The 24,943-nt window shown below is 42.8% G+C and overlaps 1 protein-coding gene across 3 annotated transcripts in view; it reads right to left on the bottom strand.

Annotated features, from left to right (window-relative positions):
* The window catches only part of UTRN (utrophin), a 1,167,552-nt gene that overhangs the window by 857,311 nt on the left and 285,298 nt on the right, over positions 1-24,943 (bottom strand). For all 3 annotated transcript variants that reach the window (XM_063917938.1, XM_063917937.1, XM_063917939.1), the window contains 6 exons: positions 20,389-20,490; positions 8,595-8,702; positions 7,581-7,760; positions 6,699-6,868; positions 4,558-4,681; positions 2,801-2,888 (listed from right to left, as the gene is read on the bottom strand). In XM_063917938.1, the coding sequence (XP_063774008.1) occupies positions 2,801-2,888; positions 4,558-4,681; positions 6,699-6,868; positions 7,581-7,760; positions 8,595-8,702; positions 20,389-20,490 (772 nt within the window). The remainder of the gene's footprint in view (positions 1-2,800; positions 2,889-4,557; positions 4,682-6,698; positions 6,869-7,580; positions 7,761-8,594; positions 8,703-20,388; positions 20,491-24,943) is intronic.

Here is a 24,943-nt window from a genome sequence, read left to right as displayed (position 1 = left end):
TTTAGATAAGCGTGTTAGCGCCTTGTCCACCCTAGGAGGTGTTTCCCAGCGCTCCCTAACCTCTGGCGGGAAAGGGTATAATGCCAATAATTTCTTTGAAGTTATCAGCTTTTTATCAGGGGCAACCCACGCTTCATTACACACGTCATTTAATTCTTCTGATTCAGGAAAAACTATAGGTAGTTTTTTCATACCCCACATAATACCCTGTTTAGTGGTACCTGTAGTATCAGCTAAATGTAACGCCTCCTTCATTGCCAAAATCATATAACGTGTGGCCCTACTGGAAAATACGGTTGATTCGTCACCGTCACCACTGGAGTCATCGCCTGTGTCTGGGTCTGTGTCGACCGACTGAGGCAAAAGGCGTTTCACAGCCCCTGACGGTGTTTGAGTCGCCTGGACAGGCACTAATTGATTGTCCGGCCGCCTCATGTCGTCAAACGACTGCTTTAGCGTGTTGACACTATCCCGTAGTTCCATAAATAAAGGCATCCATTCCGGTGTCGACTCCCTAGGGGGTGACATCCTCATATTTGGCAATTGCTCCGCCTCCACACCAATATCGTCCTCATACATGTCGACACACACGTACCGACACACAGCAGACACACAGGAAATGCTCCTAACGAAGACAGGACCCACTAGCCCTTTGGGGAGACAGAGGGAGAGTTTGCCAGCACACACCAAAAGCGCTATATATATATATCAGGGATAGCCTTATAATAAGTGCTCCCTTATAGCTGCTTTGTTATATCAAATTATCGCCATAAATGTGCCCCCCCCTCTCTGTTTTACCCTGTTTCTGTAGTGCAGTGCAGGGGAGAGACTTGGGAGCCGTCCTGACCAGCGGAGCTGTGAGAGGAAATGGCGCCGTGTGCTGAGGAGATAGGCCCCGCCCCTTTTCTGGCGGGCTCGTCTCCCGCTATTTAGAAAAATTAGGCAGGGGTTAAATATCTCCATATAGCCTCTAGGGCTATATGTGAGGTATTTTTAGCCTTTATAGGTAATCATTTTGCCTCCCAGGGCGCCCCCCTCCCAGCGCCCTGCACCCTCAGTGACTGCCGTGTGAAGTGTGCTGAGAGGAAAATGGCGCACAGCTGCAGTGCTGTGCGCTACCTTTTGAAGACTGCAGGAGTCTTCAGCCGCCGATTCTGGACCTCTTCTGTCTTCAGCATCTGCAAGGGGGCCGGCGGCGTGGCTCCGGTGACCATCCAGGCTGTACCCGTGATCGTCCCTCTGGAGCTTGATGTCCAGTAGCCAAGAAGCCAATCCATCCTGCACGCAGGTGAGTTGACTCCTTCTCCCCTCAGTCCCTCGCTGCAGTGATCCTGTTGCCAGCAGGAATCACTGTAAAATAAAAAACCTAGCTAAACTTTTTCTAAGCAGCTCTTTAGGAGAGCCACCTAGATTGCACCCTTCTCGGCCGGGCACAAAAATCTAACTGGAGTCTGGAGGAGGGTCATAGGGGGAGGAGCCAGTGCACACCACCTGATCGGAAAAAGCTTTACTTTTTGTGCCCTGTCTCCTGCGGAGCCGCTATTCCCCATGGTCCTTTCAGGAACCCCAGCATCCACTAGGACGATAGAGAAAAAAACAGTAGTAGCAGCAAAACCTTGATTACTGTGAACCACAATTTTTATTAGCTAGATGCAGAATTTAGTGTTTTTATTACTCATTTATTTGGTTCACTGGTCTGTAATAACAGAGTACACACAGAACTGGAAGTTACCCTTCTTACATCTAGTTCATTCTGAACTGAGCCAGGAGTATTTTTTTTCTCAACCTGATTCTCCTACGTATTTCTAAAAGTAGCTCAGTGATTAAATGAATTGACAAACTATAACAGTGTGATGCTGGCTTGCTCGGTTAAGGCACTGGCATCACACTGTAAATGTGAACTGGAGAAGAAATATACATATACACTATATGTATAGTAGTAAAGGTGTTAGCTCAGGAAAGACTAAGTTGACAGATTCAACATGACAGGAAATTAAAGGATATGTACTAGGTTTACAGTCATTCAGAACATTACAACAATATTTGAACAGCTGTAGAAATTACACTTTAGCCCGCTGGTTGCAGGAACAATTGTCTTATCATTCTGTTTGCTTGGGACAGACAAGTAAAACAAATACCTGCCATGCGTAATGGGATAATTGGGGGTCATTCTGAACCGTTCACTCGCTGCTGTTTGTCTCAGCTGAGCGAACGGGTCCCTACTGCGCATGCGCCGGCGCATGCCAGACGGCTGTAGCAGGGATGCAATCGCCTCTGCCTGATTGACAGGCAGACGCGGTCGCTGGGCGGGAGGGGCGGAACGGCAGCATTTGCCCACTGTTTCGCGGGAGCGGTCCGGCCAAGGCAGGCGTGGCTGGACTGAATGGGAGGCGGTCCGCAGCGGCTGCGTGACGTCACACGCAGCCGCTGCGGGCATGGGAGCGATGAGTAGCTCCCGACCAGCACGCTAAAGCTGCGCTGGCCGGGAGCTACTCTTGAAGTGCAAAGGCATCGCCGCTGTGCGATGCCTTTGCACTCCTGCGGGGGGGCCAGCACTGATATGCGGGGCGGACTAGCCCTGTGCTGGGCGTCCCCCCGCATGTCAGTGTGATTGATCGTAGCTGTGCTAAATTTATATGAAGCACTACATTACAATTCCCAGAATGCTAATGAGACTAAATAAAAATGATAAATCATTCATTTCCTGCCTCCTGATCCTAGACATTCCAAAGCCGATCTTTATATAGCGGTACAATATAATCTAAATGTAAGTAATACATATAATGTGACATTTCCATACCTTGTTTACACAGCTCTAATAGATATTGTCCAGTTGAAGCAAGCTCCTTAAATTTGGGCATTGCAGATAACCTTTCTTTCTCAAGAATCTAGTGAAAAACATGATTATCAGTTTGTAAATAAAAACATAACACACTATGGTCAAATAGCCTGTGAAATGCGGCTGTTTGGCAATTCCTGCGAGTCTGCCCATATTTTTAAAGCGCCAATCATAAACAAATCAAATTCGATCTGGTTTGGACTATTACATTTTTAAATTTTGCCCTATATCTACACACGACAAACATATTGCAACAATTTTCCAATAAAGATGATTTTAAATATTTTAGTTTTAAAGTGTAACCATTTGACAAGTACTGTAAATACAGATATGTACTCCACCCAATAAACTGCAGACTAAATGTCAAAAATAAAGACGAGCCAAACTGAAGCGCCATTTCACATCAATATGAGTTCTTTGGCATGTACTGTTTGTGTTCTGTTATTGATTTGGAGTTCTATGAATGCGACCCAAATGTTGCAGAAGATGTGTCGAGGGCTGCAGTCCCCATTTAATAGGTAGCTGCCCAGCATATTTCAGGTATTTGAATTGTACAGGTAGTCAGTAGGTGGCGGTATCAGGAATTATCCTCTACTGAATAATAAGTCTTTAACACTATCCATGTACACTTTACAGATTTGTCCTCATACATCCAGCCTCAATATGCCATGCAGCGCAAGATGCCCGGCATGAATGAGCCATCTTGTCCCGTGCACCTCTGCAGATGTTGAGCGTCTTTTTTTGACGGAAATGTTTCGTATTCGCAAAATATGGCTAGGACGCAAAAGGAGACTGTGCTGATTAATTAGATATATGACACCTGTATATAGTGTGTGACTGAGTCTGTATACGTAGCAGAACAGGACTTGTATTGGAAAAAATCTGCGGCTCTACATTGTAGCACTTTGTGTACAGAGTCAGAGACATAGGGGGTCTATGTACTAAGCCCCCAATCAGCTCCTGTCAGTTTCAAACACAGCCTGTAACATGACAGGAGCTGGATGGCTGATATTTTCTCTCTGTCCACTTTAGTACATAGGCCCCTAAACTGCTCACAGATGTAAAAGTGCCATAAATTTATATCAAATTAATCAGCGCAGTCTCCCCATGCATACTAGTCATGAATAAGATGCATTTCCGGCAAAAAAAAAAAGAAGAAAAAAAAAAAGACACATGACGCAGGAAGACTCTCACGTGACCTGACATGCCAGGAGGTGCTGTTTGGCGTGGCTACATCAAAGATGTTTAAGGACACATATATAAAGGAAGCCACCTTTCACTTCTTCCACACATTTCCAATCAGACCTGTCATTCCAAAAAAGTAGATGTAGATAATCTACAGTACATTGATTTTATGGGGGCAATTCCCAAATCAGGGATGTAGTGTTATGAATGTGCTGGAAGACAAATAGGCACCTTTGTGTACAGCTCTGCATGCCTGCATGCTATGCCCTTGTACATCACAGTCACCTCACTACAGGAATAGTAGCTCTCTAACTTTTCCCAAAGTTACATTAATAGTTATACCGACCTACAGTGGATGTTTTCATTAGTCCCTTTGATAAAATGGGCATCCTATAACCACTGAGATCTAAAAGAAGGTGGTTATTATTAATGTACTGGACGGCCAGATTACAGATCATACCACCAGCTGTTACAGAGTACATCACAAACAAAACGCTCATTCATGGCTACTTCCTTCCCGCATCTCCTCTTACCTTTAGCATGTCTTTTATGTCTGAGGTCTCTCTAATCTTTCTATAGTTACTGATCTCTGCTGCCAGAATCGCAGCCCTGGATTTAATCATCCAATTCAAGAGCTCAGCAGATTCCCCATCAAACCTAAGAACAGAAAGGAGGAATGGAGGTCATTTAAAATCACCAATGTCTGAAAATCAATAGGTATCATTTTTATTCTAGACCTTAGATAAAACTTTGCTAAGAAACGTCAAGTGAGATGTGATATTTTCACAATGACTCTTAACTTTCCTGCCCTTGTAGATATGCTAATTGCATAGAGATGCTAAAAAAAAGACTGTCGTTTGCTTTGTTGAAGTACAAATTCCGGCTGCACCAAGGAGCCAGAAGATATTGGTAACTACTATATAAAATACCTAAAGTAGAACAATAAAATAAAATATCTAAAATAGATCGACAAACAAACATATCTACAGCAGAACAACAGATAAACTATAGTAGAAGACAAATGAAAACTATATATTATTTTTCAGACTGGGAGCTGCCTTATTATAATTAGGTATACAGACAAAATATTTCATCCAGTGGTTCCAGTTCTCCAAATTAGCAAAGAGAACTGAAATGGAGAAGATGTAGACAGAGGGGATGCATAGTGTAGATCAGTGTTTCCCAAACTCTGGGCCTAATTCATACCTGATCGCAGCAGCAAACTCTTTCTCTAATGGGCAAAACCATGCGCACTTCAGGCGGGGCAGCTATAACATGTGCAGAGACAGTTACATTTGTGTGGGTTATTTTGTTTCTCTGCAGGGTAAATACTGGCTGCTTTACTATTACACTGCAATTTACATACATTATATATAATATATATAGCTGTATTCAAAAACTGTCGGAAGCTGCCGTCTTGTCAGAAATAGGTCGGAAGGAGTTCAATAGGGGCTAATTTTTTCCGACAAGTCGGGAAATCCCAACTTGTCGGAAAACACGTGGATCGGCGGAAAAGCCACTGATCCACGTGCTTCTGTCGGAAACGGGCCAAATCCGACAGGTTTCGGACCCTTTTCCGACAAACTCAGTCCGACTTGAAAAGTCGGATTGAGGTGAGGAGATGAGCGGTGCTGCGGGCGGCTGGGGGAGCTGGCTGCGGGGGGACATGTCCCCCCCCCGCTGCCACAGCCAGCACCTCCCGCCGGCTGCCGATCTGTGCTCTCCCCGCTGCCCGCAGCACCTCTCTCCCTGCTGCCAGCTCCTCCTGCCGCCGATCTCTGCTCCCCCCCTGCCGCCCAGCTTACCCCCACTGCCGTCCTGCTCTCGCCCGCCACCATCTGCACACCTGGCCGCTGCTGTCAGCGCATCTGTAGCGGCAGGACGGGTCCATGTGTACGGCCAAATCCGACAGTCGTCCACTGAATAGGGGTTGTCGGATCCATTCCGACAACTGCATATCGGAATGGATCCGACTCTTATTGAATATACCCCATAATCTCTATCTATCTCAATAGTGAAAGAATATATAAAACATTAATACTATCTATTCAGTATCACCTATTTTTTTTTAGACATATCGTTTTATTATTGGTTTATTGTTTGTTATTTTGGTTTGTGTATATGTAAGGGTTGTAGTTAACATCTCGGTGGTCAGAATGCCGAGACCGGAATCCCGACAGCTGCCTGAATGTAAGTATGCCAGGAGGATTAGGGTGAGGCTGCGTGGGGGGATGGTTAGGGTTAGGGGGAGAGTTAGGATTAGGATTACTTTGCTCCAGTGCCCCTGTCAAGATTTCAGGCTGTCGGTGTCGGTATTCTGAACGCTGACATCCTAACTGCCGGTATCCCATACCCAACCCGTTATACTTTATTTTTATTTCTAATTGTTGTACCACCACAGTAATGTTTGATTATTTTTCTAATAGTTTTCAGGCAAAGGGTGTAGCTTGCGCTACTATTTCACTTGCTGCAGGTCTGAACAAAAATCCATGTTCATATTATTAGCACCGGGACTTGTGAAGCCTTTCACAACTATGTTTATATATCTTCAGAATGCATTGGGTGAATGTATGGAGCTGCAGACAAATGGCCTGCACTTTAAAATAAAAAGACAGAAAACTAGAATATTGATCTTTAGGCAGCACACGTAACGCTGGTAAAACAGTAGACTTACTTCTTCTTCTCCACAGAATCCAGGCACATCTGGCGTTTCTTCGGTGGAGGCGGAGGAGGGAGCTCTTCTTTGACGGAAGAAATAGTCCTGTGCTCTTTCACAGTAACAGTCTCGGTAACAATTGTCCTGGAGATTTGCGTAATGCCAAACGTACTTACTGATTCAGTGACCTAAAAAAAGGCAAATGAAAACAGTATTGTCATTTTCTATGTTCTGGTTTCATTGTAAAAGTGTACCTACAGATGTTCTGCTTCACAACAAATTCCAGCTTGCTCATTCAGCCAGAGCCTTAGAGGTAAATTTACTAAAGTGGGAGTTTTTTTTAGAAGTGGTGATGCTGCCCAAAGCAACCATAGGAATGGAAGTACTAAGGAACAGGTCTATTTACTAAGCCTTGGATGGAGTTAAAGTTTATGGAGATAAAGTACCAGACAACCAGCTCCTAACAGTCATTTTTCAAACACAGGCTGTAACATGGCAGTTAGGAGCTGATTGGCTGGTACTTTCTCTCCATCCAAGGATTAGTAAATAGACCCCTAAGTCACTTGTGCTGAAGCATGGATATCACTAAAAGTTGGTCTATCAGTGTGTCTTGAGGAACGGAGGTTGTGCATGCCTGGTCTAGGGAATTATCAGCAATTCAAATGCATCAATTATTGGTCCTGAATGAGGTGGACCTATTACAGGCACAATGTGAATAAATATGTAAGAAGGACACAACCATAAAAAACAACTAAACAGAAACCACCCTAGTATAGAATATAAAAGAATTTGATTTTGCCTGGACTATTAATACTTGTCTTAAAGTACATGGGCTACTGTTAATAAATAAAATATTTATACAAGATTAAAGCAAAAATAACGCTCTTCTAGCTACAATACCTGATTAGTATAGTCCTCCAATAGATGCACCAGTCCGTCCCATCTCTGGGCAAGATCCTCCATATCACACTTCAGTTTCTGAGAAGCGTTCCCATTTCCTACAAGCATTGCCACATCCTGCGCTAACTTATGTAAGTGGTCAAACGTCTGCCGCTTCATTCCCAAATCCTCTTTTAAACTCTAAAACAAAAACACGCAGTATTTACACAGCACAGTTATTTAACAGCTGGTATTAGGATTTTGAAACAGATGGTCATAAATCACACTTTAGTCAATTATGCACTTCATGTTACAGCTGGATATCATGATACCATCTGGATCAATTAGTATTACTATTACCAAATCCAATAGCGCCGCTCAAACTCCTAGGACAGTGCTAAGTTGAACGTTTTCTTAAATACAGACATAGACATTGGGGAGAAAGGAAACCTTATATTGAAAGTTACATGAACATGCTGTTAAAAGATGCACAGAGAATATAGGCATGCCGCATATCATTTTAATCAGCAGTGTCTGCTTGTGCGTCTTATTCACATAGCACTTTTTCGGCAAAAAATACGCCCAACGCTAACGGAGTTGCACGGGATCTGTTAGCTCACTCACGCCAGGCATCTCCCACTACGTGGCGTATTGAGGCAAGCTGTATGAGGACACATCTGTATGTGTATTACACAATGATGACTTATCATACATATACAATAACAGAGAATATGCTTCGGATAGAAACTACATATTACTGTAATTTCTATAGGCTTTTTCTCTGTATGCACTGAAGGGTAGAAATCTCCACAAAACAGTCATTAAATGGGATAAAGAGGCACAATAACATTTGTTTACATTCAATCTTTTCAGTGCCAAGGAAATGAAAGGTAATGAATGACAGGAAAGGATGCATAACATTGACAATAATCTCCTTGTTACTCGGTGAAGCTTCGATTCCTTCAAGCATATTTTTTCCCTTGTCTTGTCTATGGTGCAAGAAAATTGCTCACATAACATAAATACTGTACTCACCGCCAATCTCCGCACATTCACACTAAGCTCAGCTTGGTCTTTGAAGTTACTCCGCTGGACTTTACTTAAAGACTCTTCTTTCTCACTTAGCCATATCTTGAATAAGCTCTGGAATGAGATAGCAGCATATTAAATAATAAATACAGGCCATTTGTGTACACAAAATACTCCAAATGTCACAAGGTGAAATCCTAACTAAACTGTACCAAGATGTTTAACATGTGGTGTTAATTCCACCATACATATATTTTATTTAATTTCCACCACTTTACTTTACTATCTTCATCTTTGAAAATTAAGCTGGGTACCCAGCAACGCAGATATGCGATATATCACACCTTCAAACAAACTACATACTGTAATCGGCTGTACCACAGTACAATGTATTGTTATATACTGCATGTAATAATACCTTGTCAGCTGTGCAGCACATCCAATGGGATGAATCAATGAACGCCGACAGTGAACAATGTATTGGATATTCACACTATACAATGGTTGAAAGCACCATGATCGCATAAAATATTGTATAGTGTGTACCCAACCTTTGCAAATTTGGTGTTGATACAATCACGTGTTTCCATTTTGCAACTTCTAATCCTGATGTAAAGTACTATATATTGATATAGATTGATGTTGGCCTGGGGGCTTATCTACATATTTTCAAATATATGTAACTAAGCTCTTTGAATTATCTACCACCTTGTAGTGTTAAAATTGTGTTGCTAATACCCCTTGGTGTGCTGGGGAAAATCTGTTTTGTGTATTTTTTTCGCTTAGAATAACTCCTCCCTTTCTAGCACCTGAGCGGTATTACTATACTCATTTAGCAACATCGATTTTATATAGCAGTTCTGAGAGGCTCAAATGGTACCAGCATTTGGAGAGTGTCCTGATTCTTGTAGTGCCATTTTGAGGACCCAGGGTTGACTCCCGGTAAGTTGGTACTCAATTTAGATCTATTTTTATAAGTGCTATTATTATGTTGCCTTACAGTAGACAATTATATGGCCCAGAATGGATTCTGTTATTATGCAGGGTTAGGGACCTCCAGTATCAGAGAAGGCTTGACGTTGGCCTGGAGGCTTAACCATAGCTTTGCAAGCATACAGTTGTGTCCACATACATCTAGCCTCCTGGTATGTTAAAAACAGCCCTTCTAGTTACGCCATGCCCTGGCGTAACTTGGTAGCGCAGAGCGTCTTTTCGTGATAGTTTTTCCATTAAAATGAATCCTTTTCACATTGCTAAGTGAATAGGACACACAAGCAGCTGATTATGCCGATTAAAATTATATGCGGCATGCCTATTTTCCCCAAAAAGAGATGTCCAACACTAACAGAGTTGCACGGTACCAGTCAGCGCACTCACGCCAGGCATCTCCCGCAGCAAGGTGTATTGAGGCAAGATGTATGAAGACACATCTGTATGTAACTAAGATCTCTGAATAATATACCACCATATAAGTGTTCAAAGGTTACTGCTAATACCCCTTAGTGTGCTGGGGAAAATGGGATTTTAATTACCTACCGGTAAATCCTTTTCTCCCGGTAGGTAATTACCATCCTATTTTCTCTTACGTCCTAGAGGATACTGGGGTTCCATTTAGTACCATGGGGAAGTACCAAAGCTCCCAAACTGGGCAGGAGAGTGCTGTAAAGGTTCAAACCATTTCGATTGGAGGAACTGCAGCACGAAATTGAGATCCCAAGGTGCTGTTGGAGGCACAAAGGGAGGCTGGATGTGCAGAACCCCTTTCAAGAACGTCTGGACCTCAAGAAGACATGCCAATTGTTACGGAAAAAAAATGGAAAAGGACGAAATCTGGACTTTTATGGAGCCCAGTAATGTTTAGACGTTACCCCTTTACTGGCTTGGATCATAGTCGGGATGACCTTGTCAGGAATCCCTCTCCTGGCTAGAATCAGCCGTTCAACCTCCATGCCGTCAAACAAAGCCATGTCAAGTCTTGATAGACGAACGGCCCCTGTTGCATGAGATATTCGCGAAGAGGTAGAGGCCACGAATCTTCCAGGAGCATCTCCAGAAGATCCGCGTACTAGGCCCTTCTTGGCCAATCCGGAGCAATGAGAATCGCTTGAACTTTTTCCCTTTTTATTCTTTTCAGAATTCTTGGGATCAGCGGTAGTGGAGGGAACACGTATGACATCTGATAGACCCATGGAGTTGTCAGAGCGTCCACCGCCACTGCCTGTGGGTCTCTCGACCTGGAACAATACCGCTTGAGCTTCTTGTTGAGATGAGAGGCCATCATGTCGATTTGTGGACACCCCCATTGACGTGTCAAGCACCTGAACACCTCCAGGTGAAGGCCCCACTCACCCGGGTGCAGGTCGTGTCTGCTGAGGAAGTCTGCTTCCCAATTGTCTACTCCTGAAATGAAAACTGCTGACAACGCCACAGCGTGTTTTTCTGCCAAGAGGAGAATTCTTGATACATCTGACATTGCTGCTCTGCTCTTTGTTCCTCCCTGTCGGTTTATGTACGTTACTGCCGTCACATCGTCCAACTGTCCATTGAAGCCTGCAGAAGGGCGTTGTATACAGCCCTGAGTGTATGGGAAAGAAAGAGTCCCGCACCAGACCTATTTTCAAAAATATAGATTTATGGGATATAGTCTCTTAATTTTGTGTGTAAATACACACATATTTTTATAGACTGGTGCTACCCACTGATCCTAATATATATGGAACGAAGAACAGAGAAGAAACAGGGATCAGTTTGTAGGGTGCACTCGCTCCCATAACCACCAGTTATTATTACTGTAATGTCATTAAACTTTTCTTTATATATATAAGTTGACACTCATTGTAGTACATTACCAATACCCATATGGAATGAATCAACTTTATTAGTATCCCATATGAAGTATTCTGGCCCCTAGATAGGGCCTCAATAGTGAAATATAAAAAAGCAATAAAAAGATAGTTAGACGTGATGTAGAAAAAATGGACAAACAAAGAAAGGATTTTGTTTAGTCCTGGTGAAAAATAATAAAGAGATATTAAAAACAAAGCCGTGTGCCGTCTGTCATTTCTTGATTATATATATTGAACCCGTGAATTATGTTTTTCTCATGTATAGCAGAAAGCAATCTGATCATAACTTATATTGTCTGTATCAAATAAACTGTTACCTCATTCTAATTCTTTGTCTTAATGATCCTAATGGCAACCTTACTCAATTGATATTAATTCAGGATTTGAATATTATTATATATATATGTTGCTACGCAAGGACAAGGACTTCCAATCTATATGCTAAATGTGTGCTTCTTTTTCTATTGAATATTGCAGTCACTATTGAATAGTGCACACAATTTCATTCTGTATTGAATAGAATGTTGGAAACAATTGTTGCTTTTATACACCGGGTATCTTTTTCATGTTGTAACTATGTCACAGTATTATTGGAGACCTGCAGCTGCTCCTGTATAAATTCCCCTAAGAGAATAGTGGTTTGTTACTCTGTACCCATATATTGAGATTGATAAGCAGAAATAATAATGGGTAGCAAATCAGTTCTCAGTGACCAACACTTATATGAAAACCCTTTATTTTAAACACAAGAGCACAGAAATAGCACCTATTTCACGAAGTCCTCAGTCCGTATGCTCAACATATACTGTTTTAAGCAAATCCATGTGACATTACTGAAATGTTTAGTGTCCCCTTTTAACTATTGGTATTTATCTACATTGTAATATATTAACCATAAATAGGAGATCACTGTTTGTGTTTTTAGGGATGGATATCCTTCATTGACTAGTTATACACTTTTTGTCCAGTCAGTATAGTGATACATACAAACTATAATTGTATATTGTTTAAGTGTGTTTTTACTGAATATCTGGACAAGAGAAATCTTATGATGATAAATTATATATATAATATTTAAAAACAGTGGCTATATTCTTATATGGCACGTGTAGATCAACATCTGTATCCCTGGTATTAATTAAGATCTCATATATATTTTGCTGGATATCAGGACAGAAGGAACCTTATGGTAATATATTATATATACACCAAATTGTTCCCACCACAGTGCTTCACATAAATTGCGCCCGTGTAAAATGACATGCAGAGTAGACGTTTATAATAATATTAGATTTCTTTCACAAGGTACATCTATTTTTCCTCTGTAGGCTAAATCCGGACTAAAATGCACTACACTGTATTGTCGTATGGCACATATAGATACTTTCTGTGTCCTCTGATAGTGATAGGGATCTCACAGAGCAGCTTGCGCTGCCTGTGATAAATGCTATTATGATCTCACAAAGTCATTCTGTGTATAACCAAGTCTCTTCTATACATTAACTATATAGTCACAATAGTCGGTTGCCAGGTATGATAGGTAAACAGTTTTTTACATTAAAGCATTCTCATTTCATTTAGACAGCGCACGGCTAATCCCTATGCGCATTTCACTCTATATTAGAGCTTCGTCAGGGCTCTAGCGTCCGGCGCCCGCCTAGCCGCACATTAATTAAGGGTAGGGAGACCAATCACAGCTTCCTAATAATCTAAAATCCAATAGCATGGACGGACAGAGGATTTTCAAATCCCTGGTCCGTTGCTATATGCTGCAGCCGCTCTGTAATCAGTTAGCTAGTTAGGTATACGGGCGGGAGATTTCTCAAATCCCTGTTCCGTTGCCGCATACCTCAGCGGCTGTGTTACTCAATTAACCGATCATCCGTATTTTTAGTAAGGGCATTTCAATATGCCTAATTATATTCTACCCATAGTTATCAGGATCCACATGTGGAACCCTGTAATCTGTATACCAATTAATACGGCAAATACAGGAATAGATTTTTATAAATTAAGCCACAATAGTACATTTATTAATGAAGAAGCTGTGTTGCATAATGCATTTAAAATGAAATAGATAAACAGTGGAGAAATTGTGTATACATTATTGATATTAGTGAACACTAAATTCTAACAAATGTACAACTCTTGAAAAATGAATTATTACTATTGTAATTTCATGTCATTACCTATTCCAATTATAAATATACATGTACAATAAATTAGTTCAGAAAAATATCTTATGTCTTTTGTTATGTGTTGTGTTGATTAATATTAAATTTATTTCTATTGTGTTTGTGACTTAATTGATTCTCCCATTACACTAGTGTAATATATTTGTGAATAAATAAGGTGAGAAAGTGAAAAGTGATGTGTAGTGTGATATTTATATGTATAAAAATAATATAGTGCATATATGAATCTGATTTATATGAGAAATAATTTTATACTAGCTTTATAGTGACTGTATGTGAATAGTGAGTGGTGGGTGAATACATTTTGTGACAACCATTCACCCCAAAAAACAGGAAAAAGAGGGGGGAGAATTTCTAAAAGGACACACAGTGAAAAAAAAAAAAAAAAAAAGGACCACCATTATATTCATCACTGTGATTAAAGTGCGAAAATAATATTTTCTAAAGTTAATTACATTAAATAAGAACAAATACCACATATACTGATACAAAAAAAAAAATAATAAGTGAAAACACACCTATATTATAAGATAAAATTTATCATTAAACATACAAATGTATTTTATTCAATATATACAATTATATATTATAGGGTATATCAATTTGAATAGGTACTGGTTCCCCAATAATGAATTAGAATTATATAGTTCCAGTATCTTAATATTAATAATTACACCTGCTGTAATATCCCGGACACACATCGTGGACATAAAGCCCACTTTCATCATATTTTCATGATCCCAACAAAAGGGTAAGTATTCAGATAAGATAAGTGTTCAAGATAAGAAATATATATGTACTGTAACAGTATAAATTGTATTATGGGCATAGAGTCCGTCTTAACTCAAATTCCATTCTTCCAATATGGTAAGTATTCCATATGGTAAATATACACATATACATGTTTGTTCTTCCCCTAATGCCTGTCTAATAATTATAGGTCCCAAACTGGAGTACAAATTCTTAGGGTGCTTGGATAATCAATATGTATATTAGTTTTAACACTAGTTTTCTATGATTTTTATCATTTTAATTTTTTTTTTTACATACAACCTTTTCGTATATATATTTTCATCCTGTTAGCGATGTGTTTAAGTCCATTACCTATTTAGTTGTTACAGCCCTGAGTTCCAGAATGATGATTGGAAGGACGACTTCCTGACCTGACCATCTTCCTTGAAACTGCACCCCCTGGGTGACCGCTCCCCAACCTCTGAGGCTTGCGTCTGTGGTTAGCAGAATCCAATTTTGAATCCCAAACCTTCGGCCCCTGATTAGGTGAGAAGTCTGTAGCCAACATAGAAGGGAGATCCTGGCCTTTGGCGACAGACGGATCCTCTGGTGCATGTGAAGGTGCGATCCGGACCATTTGTCCAACAGATCCAGCTGGAAACCTTCCCTACTGAAGCGCCTTGTAAGAGGCCACCATTTTCCCCAGAAGGTGAATGCATAGATGCACAGATATCCGGGTTGGCTTCAGGACATACCGAACCATCGACTGGATTACCAATGCCTTTTCCAATGGAAGAAAAACTTTCTGTGACTCTGTGTCCAGTATCATTCCCAGAAATGGGAGCCTCCGAGTTCGCTCTAAATGAGATTTCGGAAGATTTAAAATCCACCTGTGATCCAGGAGTAGTCTGGATGTGAGGCCAATGCTGTCCAACAGCCTTTCCCTGGACGGTGCCTTTATCAGAAGATCGTCCAGGTACGGAATCTCTGCCATCACCTTGGTGAACACACTCGGTGCTGTGGAGAGACCAAATGGCAGGGCCTGGAACTGGCAGTGACAAATGATTTTAGATTGAAAATCGGTCTCACCGAACCGTCCGCTTTCAGTACCACAAACAATTTGGAATAGTACCCCTTGTTGCGCAGATGAGGTGGAACTGGAACAATGACCTGAGTCTGTGCCAGTTTTTGAATGGCATCCTGTAAGGTTGTACTTGCCTCTTGTAAAGCTGGTAAGCCTGATTTGAAGAATCTGTGAGGTGGGAGCTCCTGAAACTCCAGTCTGTATCCCTGGGAAATAAAATCTATGACCCAGGGATCCTAGCATGATGTTGTCCAGATGTGACTGAAATTCTTTAGTCAGGCTCACAGCTGCCAGTCTTCCAGGCCACGCGGTCTACAGTCAAGCAGAAGGCTTTGAGGAAGCAGAACTGGAGCTTCTTCCTGAGAACCGGCAGCTGCTGATTTGCATGGTTTACCTCTAGCACCTCTGGTGGCAGTATAAGATCCTCTGACTTTGCCCTTAAACTTGGCAGTCCAAAAGGACTGTAGGGTAGGTCCTGAGTAGGTCTTCCTGGTTGGGGGAGCTGCAGAAGGAAGATATGTGGACTTACCCGCAGTAGCTTTGGAGATCCATTTGTCCAGTTCATCTCCAAATAAGGCCTCTCCTGTGAAGGGTAGGCCTTCCATGCCTTTCCTGGAATCCAGGTCCGCAGTCCAATGGCGTAACCACAAGCCCCTGCATGCTGACACTGCCATAGCAGTGGTGCTTGCATTAAGAAAACCTACTTCTTTCATGGCTTCCACCATAAAGTTCGCAGAGTCCTGTATATGTTGCAGGAGTAACACAATCTCCCCCCTATATAAGGAATCCAACCTTTCCATAAGATTACCCGACCATTTAGCAATGACTTTAGTAATCCACGCACATGCTACAGTGGGTCTCTGAGCCACCCCAGCCACTGTATACAAGGATTTGAGTGTAGTCTCAATCTTCCAATCAGCAGCTTCCTTTAGGGAGGCTGCACCAGGGATGGGTAACACAATCTTCCGTGACAACCTGGACACAGATGCATCCACCATCGGTGGACTTTCCCATTTTTTCCTATCCTCAGAAGGAAAAGGAAAAGAAGAGAGTAATCTTTTAGGGATTTGAAATTTCTTATCAGGATTTACCCACGGTTCTTCAAACAGGGGAAAAGTGACTGAGGACTTCTTTTTACATTAAAATAAGATTCTTCACACTCCTCTATCACTTTATCAGGAATTTGTAGCACATCTCTGATAGCCTCTATAAGAGCCTGTGACAGAGCAGCGTCCCCCCCTTCTGAATCCACCTCCCCCTCTTCCATGTCTGACCCCTCAGCGTCAGAGTCAGACTGCAGGATATGGGCCAGAGTTAGTTTTTGTGGACAAATTGCAAGGGACTGAGACGCTTGTTTGGGGACTGAGTCTCTGTTCATAATCTCATCCACAGACTGTGTTAAGTATTACGTCTCTTTCTCATTGCGGGACAATTTATTAGAGATATTAGAAATCATTCCTTTGAGGGAATCCAGCCACACTGATTCAGCCCCGCTAACCTGAGAAGGTGCAGTACACTGAGTACATAGTAGTGAGTTACCTGGGGAAGAGGAACACTCCGCTGTACATGAAACACACACTCTTTGCCTGACATAATGTAAATGTGACAGCACACACACACAGGAAAGGTTAAAAGCACAATTAACCCACAAAGAGCCCTTCCAGGGAGACGGGGAGTATTTTGGAGCCAGCCCACAGCGCCCTTATCGCTAATGCCAAGCTTACCCGGGTCGCAGACTAAGTACCCAGATTGGGGACTTAGTACACTAATATCGCTCCCCCCTGCTATGAACCCCTGGTACCGCTGAGGCAATCTGGAGTCACACCAGAGGAGCTGCGCGTCCCTGTCAGTCAGCGTCTGTGTCCACTGCAGAGGGAAAATGGCGCTGGTGAGCTGCTGGATCCTCTCATAGTGAAGCCCCGGCCCCCTTCAATGGCGCACGGTCTTCACGCTTTTTTATACTGGCTGAGGAAATTTTTGTGCTTAAAATGGAGTAGAACCGTTTTAAGGCTGTGTTTGCCAGTTTGGGTACCGTGTACAGTGTACTGAGACGCAATTGTGTACTGTGTCAGGATACGCAATCCGCGCCGGTTAGAAGCCATGCATCTCCGTACCCTCGTGCTGCCATAATGGCTGGAGACCCGCTAGCCGGGACGCCGGCTTAGTACTCACCACTCTTCTTTTTTCTGGCTCTGTAAGGGGTGGCGGCGTGCTGCGGGAATGTACGCTCGCCATGGTGAGGCTTGCGAATAGTTCCCTCAGGAGCTAGTGTCCTGTCAGCGGGGAATGAGACCATTAATCCTTTGGGAGGTTGGGCCGTTCCCCCCTCCCCAAGTCCCATGAAGCAAGCAGGCTGTTGCCAACCAGTCCTGGCAGAAAATAACAAACATAGAAAATAAATGCAGAAAACACTTCAGGAGCTTCCATAAGCATGACCGGCTCCTCCGAGCACATTTTCTAAACTGGGTCTGGTAGGAGGGGCATAGAGGGAGGAGCCAGCCCACAGTATCAAATTCTTAAAGTGCTCATGGCTCCTAGTGGACCCGTCTATACCCCATGGTACTAAATGGAACCCCAGTATACTCTAGGACGCAAGAGAAAACCTGTTTTGTGTATTTTTTTTTGCTTAGAATAACTCCTCCCTTTCAAGCACCTGAGGGGTATTACTAAACTGATTCAGCAACTTCCATACTATATTGTAATACAGGGTGGCCAGACTTTTGTTACCTGGGATATACTTTTTGTTCACTTACTGCAATTAATTGTTGCAATTAATGCAAACACAAAATGCCTCCCAGAAAAACCTTTTTTGCTACTATATATAGACCTACACATCTCATGTTTACGGCCAGATCTGTATGTATGACATCATGATGTCACTCGCACGATACACTACTGGAACCTGGGCTTCTGAGGCCCCAGAAGCCATCACAGGATTGTTTTTGTTAAGTTGGTCATCATCTACCAGTGGATGCCATGTGAAGTCTGGTGTAATAAAATCTATTCTATTAGCCAATCAAACTGCTCAATCATGTATTCTGTTTATCCAGTTTCAGAGGGAATGCAAAGGTGATATTCAGCATAATTTGGAGTCTAAAGGCGGGAATCAGTTGGGCACGAGGTTTAGAAGTAAAAAAAAACTTTGCATACCTTGCGCCCAATTTTGGATTACAGCGCTCCCGATACCCGTGGTAATCAAATTTAAAGCAAACAACAATACTTGCCTGTCTGGTGGTCTCCCCTCCATCTCCCCACTAGGGAGGGGGCTGCTGCTGGGAGATTTAGTTCTCCCAGTAACTACCTCCAGGGTGGATGACATTGAACAGGGGGTTACAAACACACACTCACTCACATTTACACACACTCACATACTCCACGCTGCTGCAGAGGACTGGGTCCTGACGCTGGAGAAGAAGACACTGCTTCAGAAGGTGAGTAATTACAGACTAATTAAGTTAAATGGAAGCTTCAGTTGCTCAATTAGTCCTTAGTTTGGGGAAGGGGAGGGGAGGGGGTGCAGCCAGGGTGCCAGAGCAAAATTATTGTGATTTTTTGTAAACTTAACAATTTTAGGAAAAATCATACTCACTCTGGAGGTGTGAGAAAAAAGATGCAGTGATTTCTGTAGTCCTGCAATTCAATAGCAAAACCTCGTGGTTGTGGGAGAAACCCAGCGCCGCAAGGATTTTTTAAAATCCCACCCATAATTGAATTCCCCCCTTTAGATATAAATTTTCCCCAGAAACAATTTTTTCATACAAACCATGAAGAAGAACTGCTAAACAACATACACACAGAACAAATTACAGACAGGACCAACTGGATATACTACTCATTACATAACTGTAAAATAACATCTGAACTTAGGACCTAATTCAGCATCAGTCGCAATAGCCTGAAAATCGCAAAGGGGCGATTTTCGGACTATGGCGCTTGAATTGCTGCCACAGAGCGTGTGCCTGAACTTTCACAGTGCGATCACATCCTGGCACTTTACGAAGAAAACAACACCAAAAAATATATAATAAACTCATGTTGACCTTATATATATATATATATATATATATATGTTTTCCCATCAAATTATAGACAGTGGTGCTCATTTACTAACTTTGCAAAATGTGCACTACTTGGACAGTGAAAACAAGTATCTGATGTATTGTTGCAGTTTTGTGCACATTTTGTAACTGAAAAAAAATACGAAAGTTGTATAATAAAACAGCTGAAACGTTGATTGAAATAGCTCGTCGAGCCGTCTGATGTTTAAAAATCTTTGGAGTGCCATCTTTAGTCTGCTGCTATATATATATACACACATATATACATACAGTTCAATATAAGGAAGGCACTCACCAGACTTGTAATGCAAAAAAATTTGTTTATCAAATCTCACATCAGCAGCTTATTCGTGGTTGGTCGATGTTTCGGTCCCATACCGGACCTTTTTCCAGACCAGTGTGTACAATCGTCAGAATCAGTTTGTGATTCTGACGATTGTACACACTGGTCTGGAAAAAGGTCCGGTATGGGACCGAAACGTCGACCAACCACGAATAAGCTGCTGATGTGAGATTTGATAAACAAATTTTTTTGCATTACAAGTCTGGTGAGTGCCTTCCTTATATTGAACTGAATGTATAACGGGACCTTGTGGATACAAGTTTCTCCCTGGAATTTTGGCACCCCAGCAGATGACTTCGGATATATAGTGAGTGCCACTTCACCTGTTCCAACATATATATACATATATATATATATATATATATATATATACACACACACACACACACACACACATACACACACTCTGGCATATGCCACCATTCACACTCTTAACAAGACAATAACAAATTTAATATAATCTGTGATTCAATTTTTATGAATATTAAGGATAAATATTTAGCATTCTGCTGTCCAACACATTACTGATTTATTTTACACACCTGTTCTTCTAATAATTTCTGCCAGGGGATTATAATTTCCTGCAGTTTACTCCAGTGGTCCTCTGTCCAGCGGCAAACAGCTGCCCATCGTTCTCCTAGTCTCTGTAGTAAAGAAAGAGAGTATTTAGAGGAAAGCTATAGATCAGTACAATAACAGCACATCGGTGTCATGATTTTTTGCAGATAGACTTTAAATATTAAATATAGTTATTTATTAGCAATGACAGTCTAAAGCAAATTACAGTTATGAAAGCATGTATTTCATTGGTTGTCATGTGTTATTCTTTTTTTATGATTTTTTGTACTACATTATTCATAAGCCTGCATGACTTACATGGTCTGATTTATGTTTGTAAGTAAAGCAAAAAAGCAAGCAAAAGGGCAAACCATGGGGGTCATTCCGATCTGATCGCACGCTAGCTATTTTTTGCAGCGCTGCGATCAGGTCAAAACTCAGCAAATCTGCGCCTGCGTATGCACCGCAATGCGCAGGCGCATCGTACGGGTACAAAGTGGATCGTTGCTGTGCAATGGATTTTACGAAGAATCCATTCGCACAGTCGATCGCAAGGAGATTGACAGGAAGAAGGCGTTTATGGGTGTCAAGTGACCGTTTCCTGGGAGAGTTTGGAAAAACGCAGGCGTGTCCAAGCGTTTGCAGGGCGGGTGTCTGACGTCAATTCCAGGACCTGACAGGCTGAAGTGATCGCAGCGGCTGAGTAAGTTCAGACCTACTCAGAAACTGCACAAACTGTTTTTGTACTGCTCGGCTGCAAAGTGAAAATACACTCCCCCATAGGCGGCGACTATCTGATCGCAGCACTGCAAAAAATAGCTAGCGAGAGATCAACTCAGAATGACCCCCTATGTTCCACTGCAGGTAGGGCAGATGTAACATGTGCAGAGAGAGTTAGATTTGGGTGGGGTGTGTTCAAACTGATATCAAACTTGCAGTGTAAAAATAGGATTTTGGTACTTACAAGATAAATCCTTTTCTTTGAATCCACAGGGGGCACTGGAGTACTCTTGGATATGGACGAGGCGTTAGCAGGGATAGGCACATTTAAATATTTCAATTAGTAACATTTCACCCCCTCTATACTCCCAAAGGTACCTCAGTGTTTTTTTACTGAGCCAAACAAGAGCAATAGAGAGGATGAACAATAAAGAATTACATATAACATTATAAGATAACAGACAACTATAAAGTTGACACAGACAACTAGAAGTTGACCCGACTATAGATAACAATCACCTTAACATTTGAACAAGTCGGTGAGAATGTGTTACCATAAGATCTACTGAACTTACCGCAAGCTAGGTGAAACTGCTCTGGGTGGGCGTCCAGTGCCCCCCGTGGATTCAAAGAAAAGAATTTATCTGGTAAGTACCAAAATCCTATTTTCTTTTTCATCCACTAGGGGTCAGTGGAGTACTCTTGGGATGTACCAAAGTTTCCACCTTGGGCGGGAGAGCTGTTTGGCACTTGTAACACTAGACGGCCAAAGCTAGATGCTGATGCCGCAAACGTAACAAACTTGTAAAAGCGCACAAGCGTGTGCACTGATGACCATGTAGCCACACGGCACAGTTGTGTCGTAGAAGCTCCACGACCTGCTGCCCATGACGTTCCCGCAGAAACTGTGGGATGTGCTGAAACGGATGCAGACGGTTGTAGACTAGCATGAAAGGAAACCTGACAAATGGTCAGCTTAATCCATCTGGCCAAGATCTGCTTGGAAGCTGGCCAACCTATTTTGACTGCATCATACAGAACAAACAATGTATGTGTTTTACGTGCAGTTGATGTTCAGGCTACATAAACGCGGAGTGCGCGTACCACATCCAAAGTAGCTGGAGTTCCTGAATCTTTGGGGGGGGGGGGAAACAGGAACTACGATTGGTTGGTTGATTGATTTGAAAGGAAGATACTACCTTTGGTAGAAAAGTGGGATTCATCCGAAGTTCCGCTCTGTCATCATGAAATACCAGGCTTGCATGACAAGGCACCCAATTTTGAAACACGCCTTGCCAAAACGACGGCTAGGAGAAACACTGTTTTCCAAGTTAGAAACTTAACATCCACTTGTTGTAAGGGTTCAAAAACGGAAGACTGCAAACAATCTAAAACCAGACTCAGATCCCATGGCGCTGTAGGTTGGTATAAATGGAGGTTGTACTCTGAGGACACCTTGCAGGAAAGTGTGAACTGTTGGCAAAAGGGCCAAACGCCTTTGAATGAAAATTGACAAGGCAGAGACCTGCACTTTTAGTGTAGCTAAACATAGTCCTCCATCTAAGGGGTATACTCAATTAAGGTCGAAACTGCCGTCTTGTCGAAAAGATGGCAGTTTTTGACTTTTTCAGGTCGGAAGGGGTTCCGACCTATTAGTCCTGAGCGTTTTTATCCGACAAGTCGGGGAATTAGACTTGCCGAATAGTACGTGAATCGGCGGTATAGCTGCCGATTTGCGTACTTCTGCGGGAAACAGGGCCAAATTCGACAGGTTTTGGCCTCGTTTCCGACCATATCAGTTCGACTTAAAAAAAAGTCGAACTGAGATGTGGGACCTGAGAGGAGGAGAGTCGCGGCCAGACGGGGGAGAGCAGCGCTACAGGAGGATGTGTAATAGCCTCCGCTCACGGCAGCGTCCACCCGGCTCCAGCAAGTGAGGTTCCCGCTTGCTGGAGCCGGGTGGAAGCTGCTGTGAGGTCTGGTGGCTGTGCCACATCCTGCAGCGCTGCTGTCCCCCGTCTGCCTGCAGCTCTCCCCCCCCCCCCCCCCCCTCATCTCAATTCAACTTTTTTAAAGTTGAATTGAGATGGGCTTTGAATAGCCCTTGTCGGATCCATTCCGACAAATGCATGTCGGAATGGATCCGACCCCAATTGAATATACCCCTAAGTCCGCCTGTAAAAATAGCAAAAGACAGGATAACCCGAAAGAAGGTGTCAGAAACTTCCGAGCTTCACACCAACCTATATAAGCTTGCCAAATCCTGTGATAATGAGTTGCTGTAACTGGCTTCCTAGCACGTAACATGGTTGGTATAACCGACTCCGGAATGCCCTCTCATCTTAAGAGAGCGGTTTCAATTGCCACCCCGTCAAACTCAGCCGCGCTAAATCGGGGTAAGGAACCCAGTTGTAGTAGGTCTGGGCGTAGCGTAAGCGGACATGGATCGTCTGCAAGTAGACCTCGGAGATCAGAGAACCACGCTCTCCAAGGCCAATGAGGCGCCACTAGTATGACAGTCGTGGACTCTAGTTTGATCAGCTTTAGCAACCGAGGAAGCAGCGGAAACAGTGGAAATAGATACACGAGGCTGTACAGCCACGCTATGTTGAGAGCATCCACTGTCTCTGCCTTTGGATGTCTGGTTCTGGACACAAAATTGGGTTCTGATGATTTTGGCGGGATGTCATTAGATCCACCTGTGGGTAACACCACCGCTGGACTAACATCTGGAACACTTCTGGATGTAAAGCGCATTCTCCTGGATGAAAATCCTGACGACTGAGATAATCTGCTTCCCAGTTGTCCACTCCTGGAATTAAGACTGCCGACAATATCACTTGGTGATGTTCGGCCCAATTGAGGATTTGAGCCACTTCTCACATGGCCATGCGACTTCGAGTCTCTCCTTGTTTGCTGATGTATGCGACTGCCGTCACGTTGTCAGACTGAACCTGAGTAAGCGAACTGCCTGACGCAGAGCGTTGTAAATTGCCCCGAGTTCCAGGACATTCATTGACCGTAATCTTTCTTGGTCTGACCATACACCCTGAAGATGACAATGTAGGACCACTGCTGCCCAACCTCTGAGACTTGCGTCCGTAGTCAGAATGATAGAATTCCAGACTTCGAACCTTTTTCCTGCAGTGAGATGGAGTATGTGGAGCCACCAGAGTAGTGATACTCTGGACTTTGGAGACAACCGCACCTTGTGAGAGCCTGACTACTGTGCGAGAAGATCCAGTTGAAAGGGACGTGAGTGAAAACTTCTGAACTGGAGAGTGTCGAAAGACGCCACAATCTTTCCTAACAGTCAAATGCACAAATGCACCGAGACTGTCCGTAGTTTGAGCACTAATTGTACCAGATGATGAATACTTTGTGCTTTCTGTTCTGGCAGGGAAATTCGTTGATCCACTGTATTCAGAATCATTCCTAGAAATTGAATTCTGTGACACGGGACAAGGCTTGATTTTTTTGAAGTTGACAATCCAACCGCGCTGAACTAGTACATTGTACATGTTGAAGGAGTATTTGTTGAGACGGAGCCTTGATGAGAAGGTCGTCTAAGTACGGAACTAATATCACTCCCAGGGATCTTAGATGAGCTATCATCACAGACGTCACCTTTGTGAATACCCGAGGCGCTAATGAGAGGCCAAATGGTAGTGCCTGAAATTGATAATGGGTTTGTTGTACTGCAAACCTTAAGTACGCCTGATGCAGTGGCCAAAGCGGAATGTGTAAGTACGCATCCATGAGATCCAGCGAAATCATGAATTCCTGTGGTTCCAAACCTGCAATCATTGACCGCAGGGA

Source organism: Pseudophryne corroboree, chromosome 4, assembly GCF_028390025.1.
Source record: "Pseudophryne corroboree isolate aPseCor3 chromosome 4, aPseCor3.hap2, whole genome shotgun sequence".
Lineage (NCBI taxonomy): Eukaryota > Metazoa > Chordata > Amphibia > Anura > Myobatrachidae > Pseudophryne > Pseudophryne corroboree.
The sequence above is the reverse complement of the archived record's forward strand: the minus strand, read 5'-3'. Positions and strand labels throughout refer to the sequence as shown.